A 23,754-nucleotide genomic window follows, 5' to 3' on the forward strand; every position below is an offset into this window, starting at 1 on the left:
CCTGTTCACCTTTTGGGTTTGCCATCTTAAGCTGACATGTTCGTGTTTTTGATACTTCTGATGAAAACTACTTAAACTAAGTGGAAAACCTCTCAGAGAAAGAAGAGATGCGGCGAACACTTGTTTAAGCTTGGGGTTTCTCAACCTCAGCACTACTGACGTGCTTTGTTGTTGCGGCTGTCCTATGCCATGGAGGATATTCAGAAGCATCCCTGGCCTCTACTCACTAGATGCCGTCCCCACACAGTGTGACAGCCAGCATGGTAGAATGCTGTACCAAAAAAAAAGTTAACATAGCAGGCCAGAGACTGCTATCCATGGAAAGGCCTGCTTGCAAGGCTGGTCCCCAGTAAGTATCTATGAACTTGGATTTCAGAGGGGTGCCCACCATTCCCTAATTCATAAAAAGGGCTCACTGTGCCTAAACTGCAAACGGTGTGGTTTATGCTGAACATCTGCTCTCCTTCTGGGAGTGTGGAATTTTGGTGCCTGCCAAGCACAAGGTGCCTACTTGAGAACGTATCTGTAACAACTTGTGATTCAAACATTGTAACCAGCCACATTACCTGGTAACTGTTTTGCTGTTTTCCCACTGTATTTAACTTCATAAATAGTCTCAAATATTGATAAAAGTTCTTTGACAGCTTCTTCCACATGCTTACTTTTGTGGTTTAGAACCTCAGCCCATTCTTTTGTGTATGTCTATTAAATAAAGAAATGACTATTAATTTCCAGATACTTAAAACTACTGTGAAAGTTATTAATATGACTTCAATTTATCAAACTCTAATGCCATTTGAAAATACCTAGAGAGAGTGGCCAATAGCATAATGTTTCAGACCCCAAAGTGTCAATGGCTAAAAGCAGCTTGAGATAGCTGCTAAGTCTCAAGCAAAGAAAAGGAGAAAGAAGAAAAATTTAAAGTTTTTTTCTTTTTTTTTTTGCCGCACCACGTGGCATGCGGGATCTTAGTTCCCCGACCAGGGATCGAACCTGCGGCCCTGTAGTGGAAGCGTGGAGTTTTAACCACTGGACTGCCAGGGAAGTCCCAAATTCAAAGTTTTTGACCTTACCTGACTCATTCACACACAGAGATCTACACTCCCATTCATATGGGCAAAAAGAAAGAAGCCTGAAGGCCTAGGAGATGAAGATGTCAAAGTTGAAAATGAGAAATGGTTTTTAAAAAGGACAATCCAGGGACTTCCCTGGTGGCTCAGTGGTTAAGAATCAGCCTGCCAATGCAGGGGACACGGGTTCGAGCCCTGGTCCAGGAAGATCCCACATGCCATGGAGTAACGAAGCCCGTGCGCCACAACTACTGAGCCTGCGCTCTAGAGCCCATGAGTCACAACTACTGAGCCTGCGTGCCAAAACTACCGAAGCCTGTGCACCTAGAGCCTGTGCTCTGACACAAGAGAAGCCAACACAATGAGAAACCTGTGCACCACAACGAAGAGTAGCCCCTGCTCGCTGCAACTAGAGAAAGCCCCAATGCAGCAATAAAAGACCCAATGCAGCCAAATAAATAAATAAATAAACTTATTAAAAAAAAAAAAAGAAGAAAAAGAATGAAAAGGACAATCCAAAGTGTCGTTTTGAGATTCAAATGTGATGAGGTTTTTAAATGAGCATGATGTTGTATGCCAGGCATCAATTTAAGAGCTTTATGTGTATGAACTCATTTAGCTAAACGACAACCTCTTGGGATAGGTAATATTATTGTACCCATTTCACAGATGAGAAAACTGACTCTCAGAAAGAATTAAAAATTTGCCCAAGGTCACACAGTAGGTGGTAACAATAGGGGTTTGAAACCAGCTTTGTGTGATTCTAAAAGCCTGTGCTTTTTGCCTTTTGAACTTTTCTAATAGTCAGCAAAGGCTTTAGGAAGAAGTGGAGAACTAAATTCAGAAAAGAAAACTGGATTATAAAATTGAATAGGTCCTTTGACATACAATGTCCATGCGTCTTAGGAAAGAGAAAAGTAAATGGTAGCAGCCAACTTGGGCCTTCAAAATCACCTCTGCAAAGGAACCCGAGCCTATCTATGCAACCTCTCCCCAGATAAGTCTTGGGAGATCCCATATTCCCTCTGTACTGCCTTCACGTGTTCCTTTCTTGGCTACTAGATTGAGAGAGAGAGACTTGCAAGTTTGTCCCCCCGATTTACACAACCTCATCTGTATCTGAACCCATCTTCATCTTTTCTCAGTCTCAGGGGAAACGGTGTTCCTCCTCCCACCTGAAGACACTCTCTGATCCTCCCCACCCCCACGAACTCTTCAGATTTTGCTCCATCATTCGCTCATTCCACCCTTTCTAATTTATTCAGCACAGTGTTAAACTTTGGAATGACAATGGTGGTTGAGAGCCACTTCAGTCTAGCAAGGAAAACAAGTGTTAAGCAAGTGGACACTCACAGATGATCATGGAAGATTGGACACACGTGTCTATTTACACACCCCCTCCACTTGCTTTGAAATCCCCTAAGAAAGAAACCAGACTACTAGTCAAACATGACAGATTAAACACATATGTTTATCTTGGTACTCCCATGATATCTCTGGAAACCTCGACAAAATAACATAAAGTCAGCTTTTATGTTAAAAGAACAGGGTCACAGGAATAAGTGGGAAGATGCCACATAAATTCTTCTGTATGTTTCCGATACTGTATAATAATAAAGTTAATGGAATTTGATAATTGGTGCCAGGACCACTGAATATCCACTTGCAAAATAATGAAACTAGATCCTTAGACCATATACAAAAACTAACTTAAAATGAAGCATAGATCTAAATGTAAGGGCGAGGGACTTCCCTGGTGGCACAGTGGTTAAGAATCCGCCTGCCAATGCAGGGGACACGGGTTCGATCCCTGGTCCAGGAAGATCCCACATGCCGCAGAGCAACTAAGCCCTTGCGCCACAGCTACTGAGCCTGTGCTCTAGAGTCTGCGAGCCGCAGCTACTGAAGCCCGTGCACCTAGAGCCCGAGCTCCACAACAAGAGAAGCCACCGCAATAAGAAGCCCACGCACCACAAAGAGCAGCCCCCACTCGCCACAACTAGAGAAAGCCCGCGTGCAGCAATGAAGACCCAAAGCAGCCAAAAATAAATAAATATTTTTTAAAAATAAATAAATGTAAGGGCAAAAACTATAAAACTCTTCAAAAAAACATAAGCATGGATCTTCATGATCTTGGATTAGGCAAATTTTTCTTAGATATGACACCAAAGCAAAGCAACAGCAAAAAAATATATAGATGAATTGGACATCATCAAAATTTAAAACTTTGGGGCTTCAAAGGACACCATCGAGAAAGTAAAAAGACAACCCACAGACTGGGAGAAAAATTTTGCAATCTGATACGGGACTAGTATCTAGAACATATAAAGAACTATCACAACTAAAACATAAAAAGACAGATCATCCAATTTTAAAATGAGCAAAGGATTTGAATAGACATTTCTAAAAGAAGGTACATAAAAGGTTAATAAGCACATGAAAAAGTGTTCGACATCACTAGCCATTAGGGAAATACAAACTTAAGCCACAATGAGATACCACTTTACTCCACTAGGAAGGCTATAATCAAAAAGACAAATAACAAGTGTTGGCAAGGATGCAGAGAACTTGGAACCCTCATACACTGCTGGTGGGAATGTAAAATAATGCAGCCACTTTGGAGAAGTCTGCCAGTTCTTCAAAGGGTTAAACTTGGAGTTAACATATGACCCAACAATTCCACTCCTAAATATACACCCAAGAGAAATGTCCTTGCAAAAACTTGTACATTTATGTTCACAGCAGCATTATTCATAATGGCCAAAAAGTGGAAACAACCTATATGTCTATCAACTGATGAATGGATAACTAAAATGTGGTCCATCCATACAATGCACTATTATTCAGCAGTAAAAAGAAATGTAGTACTGATACATGGGACAATATGAATGAACTTTGAAGACACTGTGCTAAGTGAAAAAAGCACCAGCCACAAAATACCACATACTATATGATTCCCTTTGTATGAAATGCCTACAATAAGCAAATCTGTCGAGGCAGAAAGTAGATTAGTGGCTGCCCAGGGCTAGAAGGGTTGAGAGGAAATTGGTAATGACTGCTAGTGAGTATGGTATTTCTTTGGGGGTGATGAACAGTTCTAAAATTGACTGTGGTGATAGCTGCACAACTCTGTGAGTATACTAAAACCACTGAATTGTACACTTTAAGTAGGTGAATTATATGGTATGTGAATTATATCTCAATAAAGTTGTCAAAAATAATAGCTAGTACCAGAAATAATTTGAAGCAGGAACTGGGGGGGAAATGGAGCAGGGAAATGAGAGATGGGAAAGTGAAAGCAGCATGTGTGAGCATTTGGAGAAGTTTAGTTGTGAATGAGAAATGAAGAAGATATGCAAAGGTTTTTGTTTGTTGGTGAGGAAAAGGGGAGAGTATATTAGACTACTGGTGGGAGGGGTCTCGTAGAGAGGACAAAGCTGAAGACCTAGAAGAGGAAGAAAGACTGGTGGAATAAGGTTGCCAAGACAGCAAAAAGGCATGGAATCTAGAGCCTGTGTGTGAAGGACCTCAATTTTGAAAAGAGGCGGGAACTTCCTCCATGGAACCAGAAGGAAAGAAGAGTTGGATGCAGAAGCAGTCAGCAATGTACCAAGAGCTCTGGCTGTGCAAGCTATTTACATGACTTTAATTCAGAAAACTATAAATAATCCCTGCAACTCTGTCAAGGCCATCTTGCCAGGCACTCCAGGTGCTGGTTGTTCTCCGTTTGCCCCCTGCAACCCATTCTCAGCTCTTCTCTGCCCTGCTCTGTGCAGAGGGAAGCTGCCTCCTGGGGCTCCTTTATTCTCTGACTTCCAGTTGGGCTTGACCCAACGGGAAGCACTAGCAGAAGATTGGAGAGCTGTAGGGCGGGTAACTCTCACTCCCTCCTTGGTAGAGGACAGTAGGGCTGCATCTCTGGTAGAGGCTGTGTCTCTTCACAAACTCAGCTCCTACGGGATGAGCCCTTCCATACGGTTCCCACTTTTACTGGCTTCTGAAAGCACTGTTTCCTTCTTTGGTACCTTCAGCCCCAGCAGTGCTGATGACTCTCTCCCTTGCAATTCCTGAGGCGTCTCACCTTGCTGGGACCTTCACTGGCACTGTCGCATATACAACATTCCCAGCTCCATCCTAGTACCTGAACCCTGATCAAAGAACTCACATTTGGTCCTTGGTGAATTAGATCATCTCAGATAACCATGACAACTCACACTGCCATAAAAGCCAGGAGTAAGAAACTTAGTTGTACACATTCCACTGCAAAGAAATTTCCTGTCTCAGTTGGTGACCCAGTGGCCCAGCCATCCTCTTTTGTTTAACAAGTGGCAAAATAATGCCATGGCACAACAGACTGCAAAAACTGCCTCTATATGGTGCCACTACCAGCTGGGGCCACACAAAGTAAAGCATCTCTTCTTGGGAAGACCCCATCTCTTCTTGGGAAGACTAACTAGTCATTGAAGATTAATAAGACCATTCTTACAAGTCAGTGAAGAACAGACTGCAACGCCGAGGAGCAGGCCGGGGATGGACCGGAAGGCAGCCAAACTGATTTTATGGGTGGGGAGGGGGTGTTCTTATTTTTAAAAATTGAGATATAATTCATATAACACAGATTTACCCTTGTAAAGTGCACAATTCATTGGTTTTTAGTATCTTCACAGAGCTGGGCAACCATCACTGCTATCTAATTCCAGAACATTTTCATCACCCCAAAAGAATCCCCATACCCATTAGTCACTCCCCACTCCCCCATCTCCACCGCCCTGGCAACCACTAATCTACTTTCTGTCTCCATGGAGCCAGGGTGATTTTGCTGATAGAATTTTTAATACCTTTTCATGTATTTCCTGGTGTTTTCCTCTCATAACTTGGATCATAATATTTCCCTGAGTTTTCTATTCCATTTGTATATCTACCAATATACAGGTATGTTAATCAGGGTCCAATAAGGAAAACAGATGCCACACCAGCTATTTTAACAGACAGAATGAGAGAATTTAATATAAAAAAATTGGTTAAACAACTATTAAAGGACCAAAAAGGCAAAAAGGGACACAGAGGTCACAGAGAGACAGTAACCGCAGGAAGCAGTGCCCGTTCCGGGGTGCGGGGGAGCCCACGGAGGAGGGTGCAGTTACTGGAACGTGGAACTGGGAAGTGAGGGAGGTGCCTGCCTAGCGCTGCTGGCCCAGAAGCTCAGAGAGGGACCTCCTGAAACTGGTACATCTGAGAGGCACACAAGGTGGATTCCGGAAAGGCTGGAAAAAGCTAGGGCCTGGAACTAATGGCCACTGCCAGGGTGAAGAGCTATAGCTCATGTAAAAGTGTCAGCAACAAGAGGCAAAACAGGAAAGAGCAAGCCCATTCTCTCTTGTCCAGCCTCCTATCGCCCACACTGCAAAGCATAAAAGGGAGCCAGCTGGCCAAGGATAAATGTAATTTGCAGAGTCCCATCCTCAGCATCATAGAGTAGAAGGACAGATTTGAAGCTAACACAAGGTAGCTTTTTAATAATTAACATAATCTGCCCTACAACCACAATTAGGTGCTCCAAGATAAGGAGGACTTGCCATTACTGCAAATAGCCCTGGTTCCCAGTATTGTCTGAAACCACTGGTTAGTGCAAACTAAACTTGTCCCCCAAAATTAGCATTATATATAGCATGTTTCCAAAACTGATTTCTGCCCAAAGTGTTATCCAACTTGCTTTGTCATTACAAATGTTTTTCTGTCTTCACTGTAATGGTCCACCTAGTGATAGGCTTGTGGGAAGGCAGCCCATGTGTTACTAGATCTTAGATCCCTCTAGGGCAAGTGACTGGGGCATACTGATTGACAAAGGTGCTCGTCAAAGGTCCACTTCCTGTATTTTGACTTGTGCCATCAATGTAACCACCACATTCACAATCAGTCGCCTTTAATCTATCCTAATTTGCCTTGTTTATGTGATTTATTTCTTTTTCTATGCACGTGAACGTTTTTTGTTCGTATGTTCAAAGTAAATTTTCTTTGGTAGTGTGAATTTCACCCCACTGAGCAGTGGATAGTGTCAGAAGTTATGTGCACATACCAATAGAAATGATTTTCATTGTAAAGGGGACAAAATGAAGGAAACCAATGTAGAAATTTCCCTACTCCTTCATACGCTGTTCGTTTATAAGTAAGACCTGGTATGAAGTATATACAGTCAGATTCTAGAATGAGTGAGAAGAAAATGACAAGGAGGAAATTACCCTTCATCCCCAGGCAGGAAACAGGAGACTTTTTGGAAAATTTCAATTGGTGAAAAAAGACCCATACAGCATTTGAAGGGCTCTCCCGCCTAGAATAACACGGAGCCCAGGAAATAGGGCAGACTCTATTTGCCAACTCAAGAAATAGTACCCCAAGTATATTAGTTAGAGATGCAGAAATAATACTATAAGAATAGCTAAAAGTTAACAATGAGTGCTTTTCCTAGCACCTAGGTTGTGATCTCCAAATATCATTTTCCACAAGTAACACTGAAAGGAATGAGGGCTGACTGGAAAAATGAGTAATACCAGATCTGGGGCAGGAAATGTGCAAGATAAGCCTAAGATTTCCTACGGTTCCAGGAAGCAAGAAAGCTTTCAAAGACTACTGGAGTCATATCAAAAACATAGAAGCCAGCCTTTAGAATTCCACTGGACAAAGATGAGAAAATTTAAACCTAAAAAAGAATAATGACTGCAATGGACTGAATCCCTCAAATATATAATAATCCATATATTCATAAAGATCTTTAAATAATTTAAACCACAATGGGTATTTTAGAAGTTGCTAGTGAGCCAACTCATTATTTTGAAAACTGGTATATAAAATAAGAACTGAAGCACTGAACTTGACTTTTCTGTACAAACATTATTTCACAGTAACCAACCAGATAATGAGGGAAATTTCTTCTTTATAGAAATATTTCATCCATAAATGCTAAAATTAGAAAATCAACATTTTGCAATCTCTAGGCAACAATAATGGCTCTAGGCAATAATAATCAAAGGCTGCTAAACTCTTCAGGTGAAAGGTTGGTGGGAAACTTTATAATAATGGATAAAGCTGACTGCACCTCAGCCCACTAATTAATCTTAATATCACGAAAAGGGAAACAGCCTGATAAAATGTGCCTCCTGATGTGATGCAATAGGAAGTACACAGTGTCACCTGTGAACTCTTCAGTCAGGAAAAGAAAAAGTAATTGAACCTGAACTGAATCAATCCTCCAGAGCTAATTAAAATATACAGGAAACTCAGGGGATAGAAGAATATGTTAATATGTTAAATCATACTATTAGGATATGATCAGCAAAATTTAGAACATGGAAAATTCTATAGGACAAATGACCCCATTTATTCAACAAATGAAGAGCATTGAAAGAAGGAAGATGGCAAAAACAAAACAAAACAAAACAAAACTTGAATAGACATTTCCGCAAAGAAATATACAAATGGCCAATAAACACATGAAAAGATGCTCAGCATCAGTAGTCATTAGGAAAAGGCGAATCAAAACCACAATGAGACTTCATACCCATTCAGATTATTATGAAAAATGCTTTAATTTTTAAAAATGGAAAATAACAACTGTCAGCAAGCAGGTGGAGAAATTGGAACCCTTGTTGTGCATTGCTGGTGGGAAGGTAAAATGGTATGGCCACCGTGGAAAAATATCTGGTGATTTCTCAAAAGCTAAACATAGAATTACCATGTGATCCAGTAATTCCACTCTGAGTATATACCCAAAAGAATTGAAAGTAGGGACTCAGATAATTATACACTAGTGCTCATAATAGCTTAATTCACAATAGCTAACCCAAACGTCTACCAACAGATGAATGGATAAACACAATGTGGCATATTTATACAATGGAATATTATCCAGCTCTAAAAAGGAATCAAATTCTGATACATGCTACAATATGGATTAACCTTGTGCTAAGTGAAATAAGGCAGACACAAAAGGACAATGTTGTATGATTTCACTTACATGACATACATAGAATAGGCAAATTCATCAAGATAGCAAGTAGAATAGAGGTTACCACGGTTTGGGGTGGAGGGGAGGGAAATGGGAAATTATTGTTTAATAGGTACAGAGTTCCTGTGTAGATGATAATAAAAAGTTCTGGAAGCAGATGGTGGTAATGGTTACAGAACACTGTGAATGTACTTACTGCCACTGAACTGTACACTAAAAAAATGGTTAAAATTATAAATTTTGTGTTATGTATATTTTACTGCAATAAAAAAGGTACAAGCAAAGAAAGGGGAGATGATAAAAAGAAACTTAAGAGGTATATGAATCAAATGCAATGTGTGAACCTGTTTGGTTCCTAATTCAAACACATCAACTCTAAAAAGAAAGTTTCTACGAAAGTTAAATATATTCATGATCTATGACTATGACCCAGCAATTTCACTTATGGGAATATACCCACCAAAATAGGTGTTTAGGTTCACAAAAAAAAACCATGTACAAGAATGCTCAGTGTAAAATCAAAAGCTATGAACTATCCAAATGCCTCCAACAGTAGAACAGATACATAAATTGTAATAAACTCAGAAATTTAAATACTAGTCAGCAATGAATGAGAATGAAAGAACCCACTATTGCACACAACTACACAGATGAATCTCACAGACCCTGAGCAAAATAAGCCAGACATAAAGAATATGTGTGGGACTTCCCTGGCAGTCCCGTAGTAACGACTTGCCTTCCAGTGCAGGGGGTGCAGGTTCGATCCCTGGTCGGGGAAGCTAAGATCCCACATGCCTCGTGGGCAAAAAACCAAAACATAAAATAGAAGCAATATTACAACAAATTCAATAAAGGCTTTAAAAATGGTCCACATCAAAAAAAAGAAAATAAAACTTTGGAAAAAAAGAATATATGTTGCATGATTCCATTTATGTGAAGTTCAAAAACAGGTAAAGCTAATATACAGTGACAGAAGCCAAAATGGTGATTACTTTGGGGTGGAGGCTGTTTGTTGCCTGGAATGGAGCAGGAGGGAATCATTTGCAGTGACGGAAATGTTCAATATCTTGCTCTCGGATTGGGACTTCCCTGGTGGCCCAATGGTAAAGAATCTGCCTTACAATGCAGGGGATGCGGGTTCGAACCCTGGTCAGGGAACTAGGATCCCACATGCCATGGGGCAACTAAGCCCACGCACCACAACTACTGAGCTCGTGCACCTCAACTAGAGAAGAGAAAACCCACATGCCACAACTAGAGAGAAGCCTGCGCGCCGCATGCCTCAACGAAGATCTGTGTGCCACAACTAAGACCTGACGCAGCCAAAAGTAAATAAATTAATAATAAATAAATCTTTAAAAAAAAATATCTTGCTCTTGGAGAAGGTTACAAGGGTGTGTCATATGTAAACATTCACTGAATAGTGCACTTAAGATTTGTGCAATCTGCTGTATACACATTATATCTCAAAAAAAAAAAAAAAGACATAGGCCTAAAATGAAAAGTAAGCTGAAGCTATAACTTTTGTAGGTTTTTTTCCCATAACCAAAAAACCACATGAGGCCTTGGATCCCTTCACAAGGGTAGGAGGTTGGAACCCTTCCCCTCCCCCCACATGTCATCAGGCAAATCAAGGGGTGCGGTCTCAAGCACAGTTAGCGATCTTGGTTGAGGCTCTGGGGTAGACGGACAACGTCTCCCTTGGAAATTTACAACCACTAGCTCACCTCACACAGGTTTAGGATTTGAGATTATATCTATACTACCTTGGAGTTTTGGAAATTCTATCGTCTGAGAAACTAACTCAAACTATCGACTGAGTTGGTAAAACTCCTAGGTACCACACAGGAGCAAATAAAAAGAGACAGGTTCTCAACTAAACAGACATGTGCAAATTAGCTCACAATCCAAAATATTAAAAACATGAAGACACAAGCCATCCTGAGCAAGATTTGACAGAGACAGCAAAGAGCAGAATTAGACCTCCAATTTCTTCAGATAATGGGACTGTTATAAAATATATTTTAAATATCTAAATGAAGAAGTAGAATTTAAAAAAGAGAAAGGAAGAAGATTATATAAAAGACCACATATATTTGAAAAAGAATAAAGAGTAACTTCAAGAAACAGATAAGTAAATTTGGGTAAATAGAAAATTCAAAGTAAGAGGGTAGAGAGTAGAAGTATACCCAAATATATTGATAGGATAAATGTGAATAGACTAAAATTACCAATTTTTTAAAAACAGAGATTTTTCAGAGTAGATTAAAAACAAAATCCAGCTAAATGTTCTTTACAAGAGAAAACCTAAAATAGGAGAACCCAGAAAGGTTGAAAATAACAGAATACAGAAAGATATATCTGGATAATAATAACCAAAAAGAGCTGGTGTAACTACACTGATAACAAACAAAATAGACTTTAAGGATAAAAAGCTTAACAATGATAAAAGAGAAAAATGGCCAGGAAGATATAATCATTTTAAACTTGCATACTCTGAACACAAGGTGTTAAAATTGGTCATTTAGTGCTCTCTCCATTACAGCCAAGGCCCCAATGCTGAGAATAAATTCTTTTAAGATCCTACACATTATGAAAAAGGCAGTTTATCCAAAGGTAGCAGGGGAGGTAACCCTCAGCACATTGCCCACCTTGAGGTTATAGAAGGGAAGTCTGATCATTGATAGAGATTTGGTAGAAATAAGTGAAGGGAACTTCAAAAGAGCTACTCAGAGACCTTGATCCATGACCTCTACAATCGGGGAATAGAGGGGCTTCCCCATGCCTAAGTAGTCCTGAAACAAGAGGCTGGCTGGCTGCCCAAAAGGCACAGAAAGGTGTCCTGGGAAGAAGAAGCTGCATTTCCATAGAAAGAGAGGCAAAGGCACCTGTTTCCCATGGGTCAGGTTAGATCCCTTGAGATGGAGCCATCCTTGGTTGTCTTGAAAAGGACATTAGCAAGGTGACCCAAACCAGCAAGGTGGGTGTAGCTGAAGCACAAGGCAGGCAAGAAAGAAAAATGCCTTCGCTTTATGTTTTGAACAAAACATAAAGTGAGTGCTTTTGAGAAAGGCTATGTGCCAGGCCTCAAAAATGATTAGACAGGGTTCCTGTCTTTGTGCTTTTGAGCCAATGGAGGATAAATGGGTAATCCAATAAGATCACTATAATGTGATGCTGAGGAGGTTAGGTGGGTGCCACTGCCATTGAAGGATTTAAGCTGGGGAGTTTCCACAATCAGCTTTGGTGGCAAGGTGGAGGATGATGGATATGACGGGGCCAAATATGGGGGCAGAGAAACCAGTAGAAACAACATCACATGCTAAACTCAAATGAGCATTAAAAGCCTGATCTGGAGTTCAGGTTTTCTGAGCATGAGCTACACGTTCTCCTTGCATGGCCCTTGCGATAAACCTTTCTCTGCTCAAAAAATAAATAAATAAAAGCATGACCTAAGAAAAGGCTAGTAGGTATGGAAAAGAAGAGGCAATTCAAGCAGAATCTTAGTAAGAGGCAACACCTGACTAAGCCCTAAAAGACTGACTGGGTTTGGGGATGGAAGTGAGGAAAGGAGGCCGGATGACGCCCAGGTGTACGGGTGACTTAAGGGGAAAGGATGTGGTGGTTAAAACCATGAGTGTAGATGATATTGCCCTGGGAGCATGCACAGAGGAAGAAGAGCAGTGAGCACAGACAGGACCCAAGGGGACTCCAGCATGAGGCTGAGGACATTTTTAAGATAATGTCTAAGGTGTGACCCTGGGCTTGAGCTGTTGATACCTTATATGTCTCTGGAGCTGAGGATGTCCAAAAAGCCCCCAGAATGTCTAAATGCCATGGACAGAGATTTCTACTTGTAGACTGCAAATTCACATTTTAGGTTTATGAGCCAATACTTCTATGAATAAAATATAACACATAAATGCATACCTCATTGAGTGTCAACATATCTTCTACTTTGGTAGCACCGCTTTCCGGCAGGGAAATTAACACCGTTTTGGCTATCTCCTTTAGAACTGTATCAATATGCATTTCACACAAGTCATTGATCTACCAATGAGAAAACACACATAGAAGAAAACTCCTCTTTCATCCAAAATGCCCTTGAGTTATAAATTGATTTAGAGGGCTATATCTGGAAACTTGCATCCTGAGCCAAGCATAATTTGGTGGGAATTTTAGGAGTACATCTGTGCTTGACATGGAACTGAAGTTTAATTGAGCAGCAACATGTGCCATAACCTCATATGCGTTATCTCCTTCAGTCCTCATTCCAGCCCATGAATCATTACTATCCCAGTTTTACAGCTAGAGAAACCAAGGCTCAGAGAAGTCAAGTAACCCAGGGAGGAACACAAGCTGGTGAAAGTCGAAGAATCCTACTTCGGTTTATCTGACTCCCAAGCCTCTGGGTTTTGTCTATAACACTATGCTGCCGCCACAGACAGACTAGCACATCTAAAAAGATATGCATGTTTCATGTAGCAAACATATCAGAAATCAATAGACAGTCTCCAACTGGATGACTACCTCATCTACTTAACATTAGATGCCTTAAAATGTAAGCACTCCATCCTGCCATCTTCCACAGTCTACAACTATTCGATTTTCTAAACTACCCTGTGGAGTTGAACCATCATTTTAACATATTAAAGGCAAGGTAATTCGGGAACAAGAACAAGGCAACCCTAAATGAAAAGGTCCCAAATCAGTTAAAGAAACATAAAGCTTTTTTTTTAACATAATGAATGTCCTTTTAGTTAAAAGTCACACCCTTTAAAGAGCTTTCATAGATAATCAAACCATTACTTACAGCCTGAGTATTAATGTATGTAGTTTTTAAAAATGTATCCATCATACCTTCTTTAAGAGTTGATTGAACATATCCAAAACTGAGTCAACTTCTTGAAAAAAGCTTTCTAGTGTTAAAGATGACCATGTCAATATTGTGAGCCCTTGTCTCAACACAGATTCCACCTAGAAAAAGAGAAAAACAGTTTCCATTATTAAAAAGGAGCATCTGCATTTATAAAAAAGGCTGGCTTTTATTACCTGGAAATATTATAGGCTGTATTTCCTTAATTCTATTTCCCCTCCATTATACCTAGTAAAGGTGACTTTTTGTTTTTAATCATCTTTGGCTGTCCATAAAGCAATCATGGATTCTTAGAAAGCGCTCATTATTTAGATTGATTTGTTTTTCAAAGGCAACAAAACTTAGACAAGAAATCATCCTGTAGGGAAAATAGAGCTATAAAGTTGAACTAGAAAGAGGGTTTTGGCAAGAATAGATGTTCTAAAATCCATAATCTATAGAACTGGAATCTAATTTTAAACGACAGGGAAGTCAATATAAACCTTCAATATTACCAACCTTTTTCACTTTAGGGGTCATCAGATTGACAAACACAGGAGGCACTTCCTGACATAACTCATCATAATACTGCAGAAGACCCTGTTAAAAGTCAAAATGGCATGTTTTACTTTATTTTAAAACAACAGTCATATTTTGATTCATACCCGGAAGGTTTCATTTTACCTGTTTCCTCATAGCCCTGAAAGATGGAGGCTGACTATTTGTACTAATTTGCTGTACTTTTTCCTCACCTGTAAATTACCTGAGCATCCCCTTTAAACAGTAAGTCTTTGGAGATTCCTAGATTTACATTTTTCATAATTATTATTTGTCTTTCTAGATTTATGCCATTTTAAATGGTTTGGACAATTAGTTTTTCATTATGTCTGTCATTACACATTTTCACCCTTTCTGTTGCCTGTCTTCTGACATATTACAGCATACTTATCACTGATGCCACACTTGTTTTCTTGAATCAGAATAAATGTACACACAAAGCTATTCTATTTTCTTTTAGATATTTTTTACAGATGAACCATGATGATCAATTTTTTACCATTTTGTAACTTATTGCACTGTGATGGGAGATGTGGTTTCAAGTTAATTCTTCCCCAAATTAATAATATTAAACTGTAGCAATGATTACTTAATAGTTTCAAAGTTATTAATTCCTTTCCTCCTTTTCTCTTACTTGTAGTTGAACTTTTATTTGCACTTGACACTTGGCAAAGGACTTTGACTTTCATAATATTATTCAATACTAAGTAAAATCCTGTAAGATTCAATGCACGTGATATTAACCTCAGTTTATAAACAGTACTTTGACATTCAGTCATGTAAAGTTGCAACTAACCAGTACGAAAACCTAGGGCTTTTGATGCTGAAGCCAAGTTTTCACAATGCCAACGTTCCCCTGAGGTTTTTTAAAGGAACATTTATTTATTTATTTACTGGCTGCATTGGGTCTTCCTTGCTGCACGTGGGCTTTCTCTAGTTGTGGTGAGCAGGGGCTACTCTTCATTATCGTGCACAGGCTTCTCATTGAGGTGGCTTCTCTTGTTGCAGAGCATGGGCTCTAGGCGCGTGGTTTCAGTAGTTGTGGCTCACGGGTTCCACAGCGCAGGCTCAGTAGTTGTGGCGCATGGACTTAGCTGATCCGCAGCATGTGGGATCTTCCTGGACCAGGGATCGAACCCGTGTCCCCTGCATTGGCAGGCGGATTCTTAACCACTACGCCACCAGGGAAGTCCAGGTTTTTAAATATATATATATGTGTGTGTATATATATGTATATAATATTTTGGTAAGAGCTAAAACTATTAAACTCCTAGAACAAAGCATATGCATACATCTTTGTAACCTTGGATTCGGCAATGATTTCTTAGAAATGACACTAAAATCACAAGGGACAAAAGATAAAGTAGATAAATTGGACTTCATCAAAATTTTAAAATGTTTGTGCTTCAAAGGATACTATCAAGAAAATGAAAAGAGGGGACTTCCCTGGTAGCTCAGTGGGTAAGACTCTGTGCTCCCAATGCAGGGGGCCCAGGTTTGATCCCTGGTCGGAGAACTAGATCCCGCATGTAGGCTGCAACTAAGAGTTCACATGCCACAATTAAGGAGTCTGCGTACCACAGCTAAGAAGCTGGCAAGCTGCAACTAAAGAGCCAGTGAGCCACAACTAAGGAGCCCTGGAGCCACAACTAAGGAGCCCGCCTGCTGCAACTAAAACCCAGTGTAACCAAATAAATAAATAAATATTTTTTTAAAAAACCATTCTTAATTTGCTTGGCTTATAAAAAAAAAAAAAAAGAAAGAAATGGGGGCTTCCCTGGTGGTGCAGTGGTTGAGAGTCTGCCTGCCAATGCAGGGGACACGGGTTTGAGCCCTGGTCCGGGAAGATCCCACATGCCGCGGAGCAACTAGGCCCGTGAGCCACAATTACTGAGCCTGCGCGTCTGGAGCCTGTGCTCCGCAACAAGAGAGGCCGCGATAATGAGAGACCCGCGCACTGCGATGAAGAGTGGCCCCCGCTTGCCGCAACTGGAGAAAGCCCTCGCACAGAAACAAAGACCCAACACAGCCATAAATAAATAAATAAATAAATAAATAAAATTTTTTTTAAAAAAAAGAAAGAAATGAAAAAACCCACAGAACAGAAGAAAATATCTGCAAATCATATATCTGATAAAGGATTTGAATGTATAATGAATTCTCACAACTCAATAATAAAAAAAACAACTCAATTTTTAAATGGGTAGCAATTCGAATAGACACTCCGCCAAAGATCTACAAATGGCCAATATGCACATGAAAACATCCTCAACATCAACAGCCATGAAGAAATGCAAATCAAAACCACATGGAAATACCACTTCACATCCAAATGATGTTTAAACGAAAAAGACAGATAGTAACAAGTGTTGGAGAAAGTGGAACCATCATCCACTGCTGGTGCACATATAAAATAATGCATGCAGCCTTTTTGGAAAACAGAGTGTGTCAGTTATTCAAAAGGTTAAACATAGAGTTACGAAGTTAATGAAACCCAGCAATTTCACTCCTAGTTTATATTCCTAAGAGAATGAAAACATATGTCAACCCAAAAGCTTGTATACAAATGTTCACAGCAGCATAACTCATAATGCAAAAAAGTGAAAACAACCCAGATGTCCATCAACTGATGAACAGATGCCTAAAATGTGGTATAACCACACAATGGAATATTATTTAGCCATAAAAAAGAATGAGGTACTGACCCATGGAACAATATGAATGAACTTTGAAAATATTGTGCTAGGTTAAAGAAGTGAATCACAAAACACCACATATTGAGTGATTCCATTTGTATGAAATGCCCAGAATAGGCAAACCATAGAGACAGTAAGTAGATTAGTCGTTGCCAGGGGAAGATGTAGAAAGAGTTGGGGGAACATGGGGAATGACTGCTAATGGATATGGGGTTTCTTTTGGGAATGATGAAAATGTTCTAAAATTGATGATGATTGTGCAAGTGTGTGAATATACTAACACCATTAAATTGTACACTTAAAATGGATAAATTGTATGGTATGTGAATTATATCTCAATAAGCTTGTTATTTTTAAAAAATGGTTTTGAGAATCTCTATTCTAATACTCTGATCTTTTTTGTCGTTGCTCCATTTTACTCCACAATGTTGAAAATCATTTTCCACTCATGTAATTTTACAGTCATCCTACTTCATTAATTTATATCTTACTAGTATCATTAAACATATTATAAAATATAATGCACTTAATCTATAAAATTATAATATTAAGAATTTTTTAAACTCACTATTCATCATTGTTGTTATCCAGAAGTCTAAATCTGATTCCTGATAATCCTTTCACTTCCTTCCCTTTTGTTTGCATGTCAGTATTTTAATGCTATCAAGAATCAACAATGGAACAGAATAGAGCCCAGAAATAAACCCATGCATATATGGTCAATTCATTTACAAACAACCAAGAGTATACTAAGAAGTCAAAAATATTCAATGGTGAAAGGATAATCTCTTCAGTAAATGATACTGGGAAAACTGGACAGCCACATGCAAAAGAATGAAACTGGACCACTATCTTATACTGTACACAAAAATAAACTCAAAATGGATTAAAGCCTTAAATTTAAGACCCAAAACCATAAAACTCCTAGAAGTAAACATAGGGGGTAAACTTCTTGACATCAGTCTTGGCCATGATTATTTTGGATTTAACACCAAAAGCACAAGCAGCAAAAGCAAAAACAAATAAGTGAGACTACATCAAACTAAAAACCTTCCTCATTTTGTTTTCATCAACTAAATGAAAAGACAACCTATGGTAAAATACTTACAAATCATATATGTGATAAGGGGTTAATATCCAAAATACGTAAAGAACTCACAAAACTCAATAGCAAACAATCCAGTTAAAACATGGGCAAAGGAACTGAATAGACATTTTTCTGAAGAAGACATAAAAATGGCCAATAGGAACATTAAAAATTGTTCACCTTCACTAATCCCCAGGGAAATGCAAATCAAAACCATAGTGAGATACCACCTCACAACTATCAGAATAGCTATTATCAAAAAAAGATAACAAAAAAACAAATGCTGGTGAGGATGTGGAGAGTAAGGAACCCTCAGGCACTGTTGGCAGGAATGTAAATTGGTGCAACCATTATGGAAAATAGTATGGAGGTTCCTCATAAAACTAAAGTAGAACTACCATATGATCCAGCAATTCCACCTCTGGGATTTTATCCAAAGAATATAAAAATACTAATTTGAAAATATATATGCACTCCAATGTTCATTGCAGCATTATTCACAATAGCCAAAATATGGAAACAACCATCCATCAGTGGATGAAGGGATAAAGAGGTGATATATACACAACGGAATATTATTCAACCACGAGAAAGAAGGACATCCTGCCATTTGTGCAACATGGATGGACCTTGAGGGCATTGCGCTAAGTGAAATAAGTCAGACAGAGGAAGACAAACTGTATATTATCACTTATATGTGGAATCTAAAAAATCCAACACAGAGTAGAAAAGTAGTTGTCAAGGGTAGGGGAAATAGGGAGGTATTAGTAAAAAGGTACAAACTTTCAGCTATAAGACAAATAAGGTATGAGAATCTAATGTATAACATGGTGACTAGTTGATAACACCGTTATCGTAAAATTGAAATCTGCTAAGAGAGTAGAACTTAAATGTTCTCACCAATATATATATAGTGATGGATGTGTTAGTTAACTGACTAGATGGAAGGAATCCTTTCACAACATATATGTATATCAAATCATCACGATGTACACTTTAATTATCTTACAGTTTTATTTGTCAATTAACCCTCAATAAAGCTGAAAAAATTAAAAGAATCAACATAATAACAAATTTCTCCCCAATGCTGCGTTAGCACAACTGCAAAGGTATCTTTTTCTTTAAAAAAAAAAATACAAAATACAAAAAAAAAAAAAAACCTCTTTCAAAATAACTAGAAAATAGAATCCATCTTACCTGCAAGTACAATTTATCTCCTTTCAATTTACTTTCCAGTTTTAGCAATCTCTTTGCCTGTTCTGGTACATCCAGCTTCATTTTTATCATGCATTTAGTTTCCCGAACAACTTCCAAAATTTTGGGATCAAAATTAACCAGCAACTTCCCTGTTTCTGGATGTCGCACAAAAAGTGTGGCTTGCAAAGCTACAAATAAACAATTATTGACATAACTTATTCTAGATTTCTGCTTCCAGCCCTGTTTACATGCCTGTCTTCACCATTGAACTACTGACTTCTTAAGAATAGAACAATAGTTTTGGATATCCCAGGTGCTAAGGCACAGTATCTGATACACAGTCAGTCCTCAAAACTTAGATAAACGAATGCAGAGTATCTGCAAACTATAAAATCAGATCCAGAGAGGTAAAAATGGACCAAGAATGGTTAGCCTTTGTGGTATGAACTGCGATACTTTTCTGAGTGGGTCTAAAAGGGCTATAATACAATGTCAGTTTATTTTTATGGATTGTGATTTAACCTCTGGGAGAGAGATCTGGAAGATGTGCCCAACTACAAAATATGACACACTTCATAGATTTCAAACTCTTTTCTACACCTAACTCCAAAGTGGCTTCTTTAAGGAGGTTTATCTGACTTAAATCGATAACTAGGCTCAATATCAGTAAGAAATATTTATTAAACACCATTGAGTTGTGAACTCCTAGAATGTAGAGGAAGATATTTTTTAGCCTACATCTGAGTTACTACATGAACATCATTCATACAAATAGGCACTTTCAGATATGTTTTTTACTGAGAATTGAAATACATAATCCCAAATGGTTCATGCTGAATAGCCTTAGATCATTTGTTATCCTAACATGAATTACTTCTAGAGGCATAATAATAACATACTTATAGACTAGAATGTGCCAGCTTGAGTTGCATTTTATATTAACAAACACTGCTAACATGAGAATTTGACATGTATCTTCCAAGCCTCACATTACTTCACAGACTATGGCTGCATCAAATTTCTAGTAAAACAAAATAGACTGTATATCCCTTTGAAGTTAGTTGACTTTTACTCAACAAATAAAATTAGTCTTGATATGATTCTTAACAATGCTGGTTTCATGAAGATTTCAACTAAAAACTTTACCCAATTCATTTGGAATCTTTTAAAAATTTGGCTAGAAATCATTTATCCTCCCTAGTAAATTCCAAAATAATGTTGGGACATTCCAGTAATGAAACTTGTGTTCCTCAAGGCAGTACTGAGCTTTCTTGACAGGACAAAACGGTCAGCAAGACCACTAATAATAATGACAGCCAGGAAGTCTGCTCCGGGACTGAGTGAACATTCTATGTGAATCATGATTAGAGAAACTTTATACAGCAAATCAAAAGGAGGCCAATACTAGTTCTCCAATTATTATTCCAAGTTTCTATATGGTTAAGTATAGTTACATCAATATAACAACAAGAAGCCTTCCGGAGCAATTCATTTCCACTAGCCTGTGTTCACATGAAAGGCATGTTTGAATCCTGGCCCTGCCACTTCCTAGCTCTGTGATCTTGGGCAAGTTACTTAACTTCTCAGTATCTCAGTTTCCTCATCTGTAAAATGAGGATAATAATAATTCCTCAGAGGGTTGTCATGAGAATCAAAGGAGGTTGTATATGTAAAGTGCTTAGACACAGCCTGGCATATGATAAATATTATATAAATGTTAACTATGACTGTTATTGAAAGGACACAAAGATGCAACAGACACAGAGAGTATTCCTGGAATGTGTAGGGGAGATAAGACAGATCTATAAAGCAACAAATGTCATGATAAAGTGTGGGGGGGCCTCTGGAGGAGGAAGACATTATTATCAGCCAGGAAGAATAAAGAAGGGCTTTATAGGTCAGGGGATTGTTGAACTTTTTATGGAATGTGTGCAGATAAGAGGAAAAATCAGCAGGACAAAAACAATTTAGAAAAGTGCATAGTATTGTAGAAGCAAAACAGTACATGCTCCATATTTCAATTGCTAAAAATGTTCTTTGTTCTCTTCTATAATGTGAATTTTAACCTTCTTTTAATGCTCCTTTGAGATCGTTGCTCCATTAGCAGGTTTTCATTAGGCTCCATAGGGACCTACCATGTGCATTACCCAGAAACAGCTCGCCTGATAGAAGTGATGTATTTAAGGCTTAACTAAGGTGCCAGTTGGGAAGACATCCTGCAGGGTTGAAGCCCTGTCCTCCAGGATACAGTCATGCAGTGGATCAATGGCCTGTATATAGTGCTGTGTCCCCAACAGCTAAAGTACATGGGTCTGGAACCAAGAGTCAGAACTAGGAGTGGCCCCTCTCACCATCACTCCCAGTGACCCGACCTCCGAATTTGTGCTTCCTATGCCTGCAATTCTGTGTTCTGCTGAAGTGGAGATCCTGGTGTGGGAGGGAGAAACTTTCCTACCAGGGGACACAGTCAGGGTTCCACCAAGGTTACGAATAAGAGATTAAGGTAAACATGAGACAAAGCAGGAACTTGAACTGACCAACAACTGAGCCCACACAATAACAACAACATCCCAGGTGATGCCAGCATAGACGGATGATGGCTTAAAACCATCCATCCCCCGCCTCACACTTAACTCTTCCCAACACCTTGGCACCCCTCAGAGGTCCTTGAACACTGCCCTAATACTCTTAATTTAATGGAGATCAGAACTGAAGTTAAATTCAGTTACAGGAAGAGAAAGAAAGGGAGGGAGGGAGGAAGAGAGGAGGGGAAAAAAGGAAGGGAGGAAGGGAGGAAAGGACGAGAGAGGGAGAAAGGAAGGAAGACAAGCAAGCTGCAATTCCTTCTCCTCTGATTAGGACTGTGATTTGAATCTATAGCATGATAAAACTGGATAGGAAAACCTTCCCAAATATATGGAGAAATATCAATAAGGAGTCTTGTTATTTACTTTTAAATACTGTTTTTCAGGAGAAAGTCATAATCTTAGTATATCAACTTTAAGCTCATGACAATTTCTGCTTATAAAATCAGAATATTATTAACTGTAAAGAAATAATTGTATCCTCCCCAAATCTAAGTTTAACCATCATACAGTTATATAAAAAGGATGTAAAAATTCTCCAGACCCACAAACTCATTCAAAATCTCCTCACACCCGCTCTGTAGTGTCACGGCAGTCGTACACACACCGTACTGTAACTGCGAGATCTCTTTGATCCAGGCCGTATGATAGACCACCTCAAATTCCACCAGGACGTAGGAAATTTTATTATACTGACGAATGACAGCTTTGCCTTCCGCACTTGACAAAATTTCCGAGTTTTTCTGTTTTTTAAGGGAAAAACAAAGATTTATTTTTAAAAGTCTGCTGACTGTTTTCTTACCCAAACCGTAAAGCTATTTACATTTTAAATGACATCAAATAATGACACTACCCATTTAGGTTTTACCTCAGACAAAAATCAGAGATGAGGAAGGCCAGACAAGCTAGAGATGGAAGTAGGGAAACCTGATCAGTAGAAAGGGGAAACTGGAAAAGGAAATAAAGGATTTAAAAAGACAGGTCTCTAGGCCTACAGCCGGTCCCAGGCACTGAAAGTCTCCACCTCCAATTCTCTGTTCCCTCCCCACTTTTCTGGGCAAGATACAATGAACTGATTTTCCTTGAACTGTGAATATCAGGGCAAATTCCTAAATTCCAGTACCAAAAAAAAAAAGTAAGTATAGATTCCCTCCCTCCCTCCCTCTCCCTCCCTCCCCGCCAAATTAAAAAAAAAAAAAAAAAGTAAATGTATATCAAAGAACAGAAACCAAATTTCTTTATGAAGAAATTGAACATTTTTTTGTTTTGATTCACACATTATCAAAAACAGGACAATCTCTGCTCTGTCACTATAAAGTCAATAAACAATTGAGTCCCCATCCTGGCCTCTTGTCTTAAGGTCACCGTTTTAATTTTTTTTTAATATTGAGAACAATAAAATAAATGATAGCAGCCAAACGGAAACAACAAAAACTTAATATTTGATAATGCTTAAATAATAAAATTATTTGCAGGACTACTGTTTTGTAGCTATTTTGTTCCATGTTTAGGCCTAAGACATAACACCAGGCAAACCAACTCTGCTTTGCTACTCTGTCTTTTTAAAAAACAAAGCAAAAAAAGCAAAACAAACAGAAAACAACAACAACAACAAAAAACAAAGAGAAGACAAACTGGCAATTTCAGAATGCCAACAAGGCTTAAGACTATCCTGGTGTTTTTCAGAAATCTAATAGTCTTAAG

General features: G+C 38.8%; 1 protein-coding gene across 1 annotated transcript in view; it reads right to left on the reverse strand.

The window, feature by feature from the left end:
- The window catches only part of DNAH8 (dynein axonemal heavy chain 8), a 333,978-nt gene that overhangs the window by 261,116 nt on the left and 49,108 nt on the right, over positions 1–23,754 (reverse strand). Inside the window, exons 16-21 of the mRNA XM_082412562.1 lie at positions 22,658–22,793; positions 19,466–19,653; positions 14,447–14,527; positions 13,933–14,049; positions 13,003–13,122; positions 567–702 (exon numbers count right to left, since the gene is read on the reverse strand). Coding sequence (XP_082268688.1) covers positions 567–702; positions 13,003–13,122; positions 13,933–14,049; positions 14,447–14,527; positions 19,466–19,653; positions 22,658–22,793 — 778 coding nt within the window. The remainder of the gene's footprint in view (positions 1–566; positions 703–13,002; positions 13,123–13,932; positions 14,050–14,446; positions 14,528–19,465; positions 19,654–22,657; positions 22,794–23,754) is intronic.

Source organism: Balaenoptera physalus, assembly GCF_965194825.1.
Source record: "Balaenoptera physalus genome assembly, chromosome: 11".
Taxonomy (NCBI): Eukaryota; Metazoa; Chordata; class Mammalia; order Artiodactyla; family Balaenopteridae; genus Balaenoptera; species Balaenoptera physalus.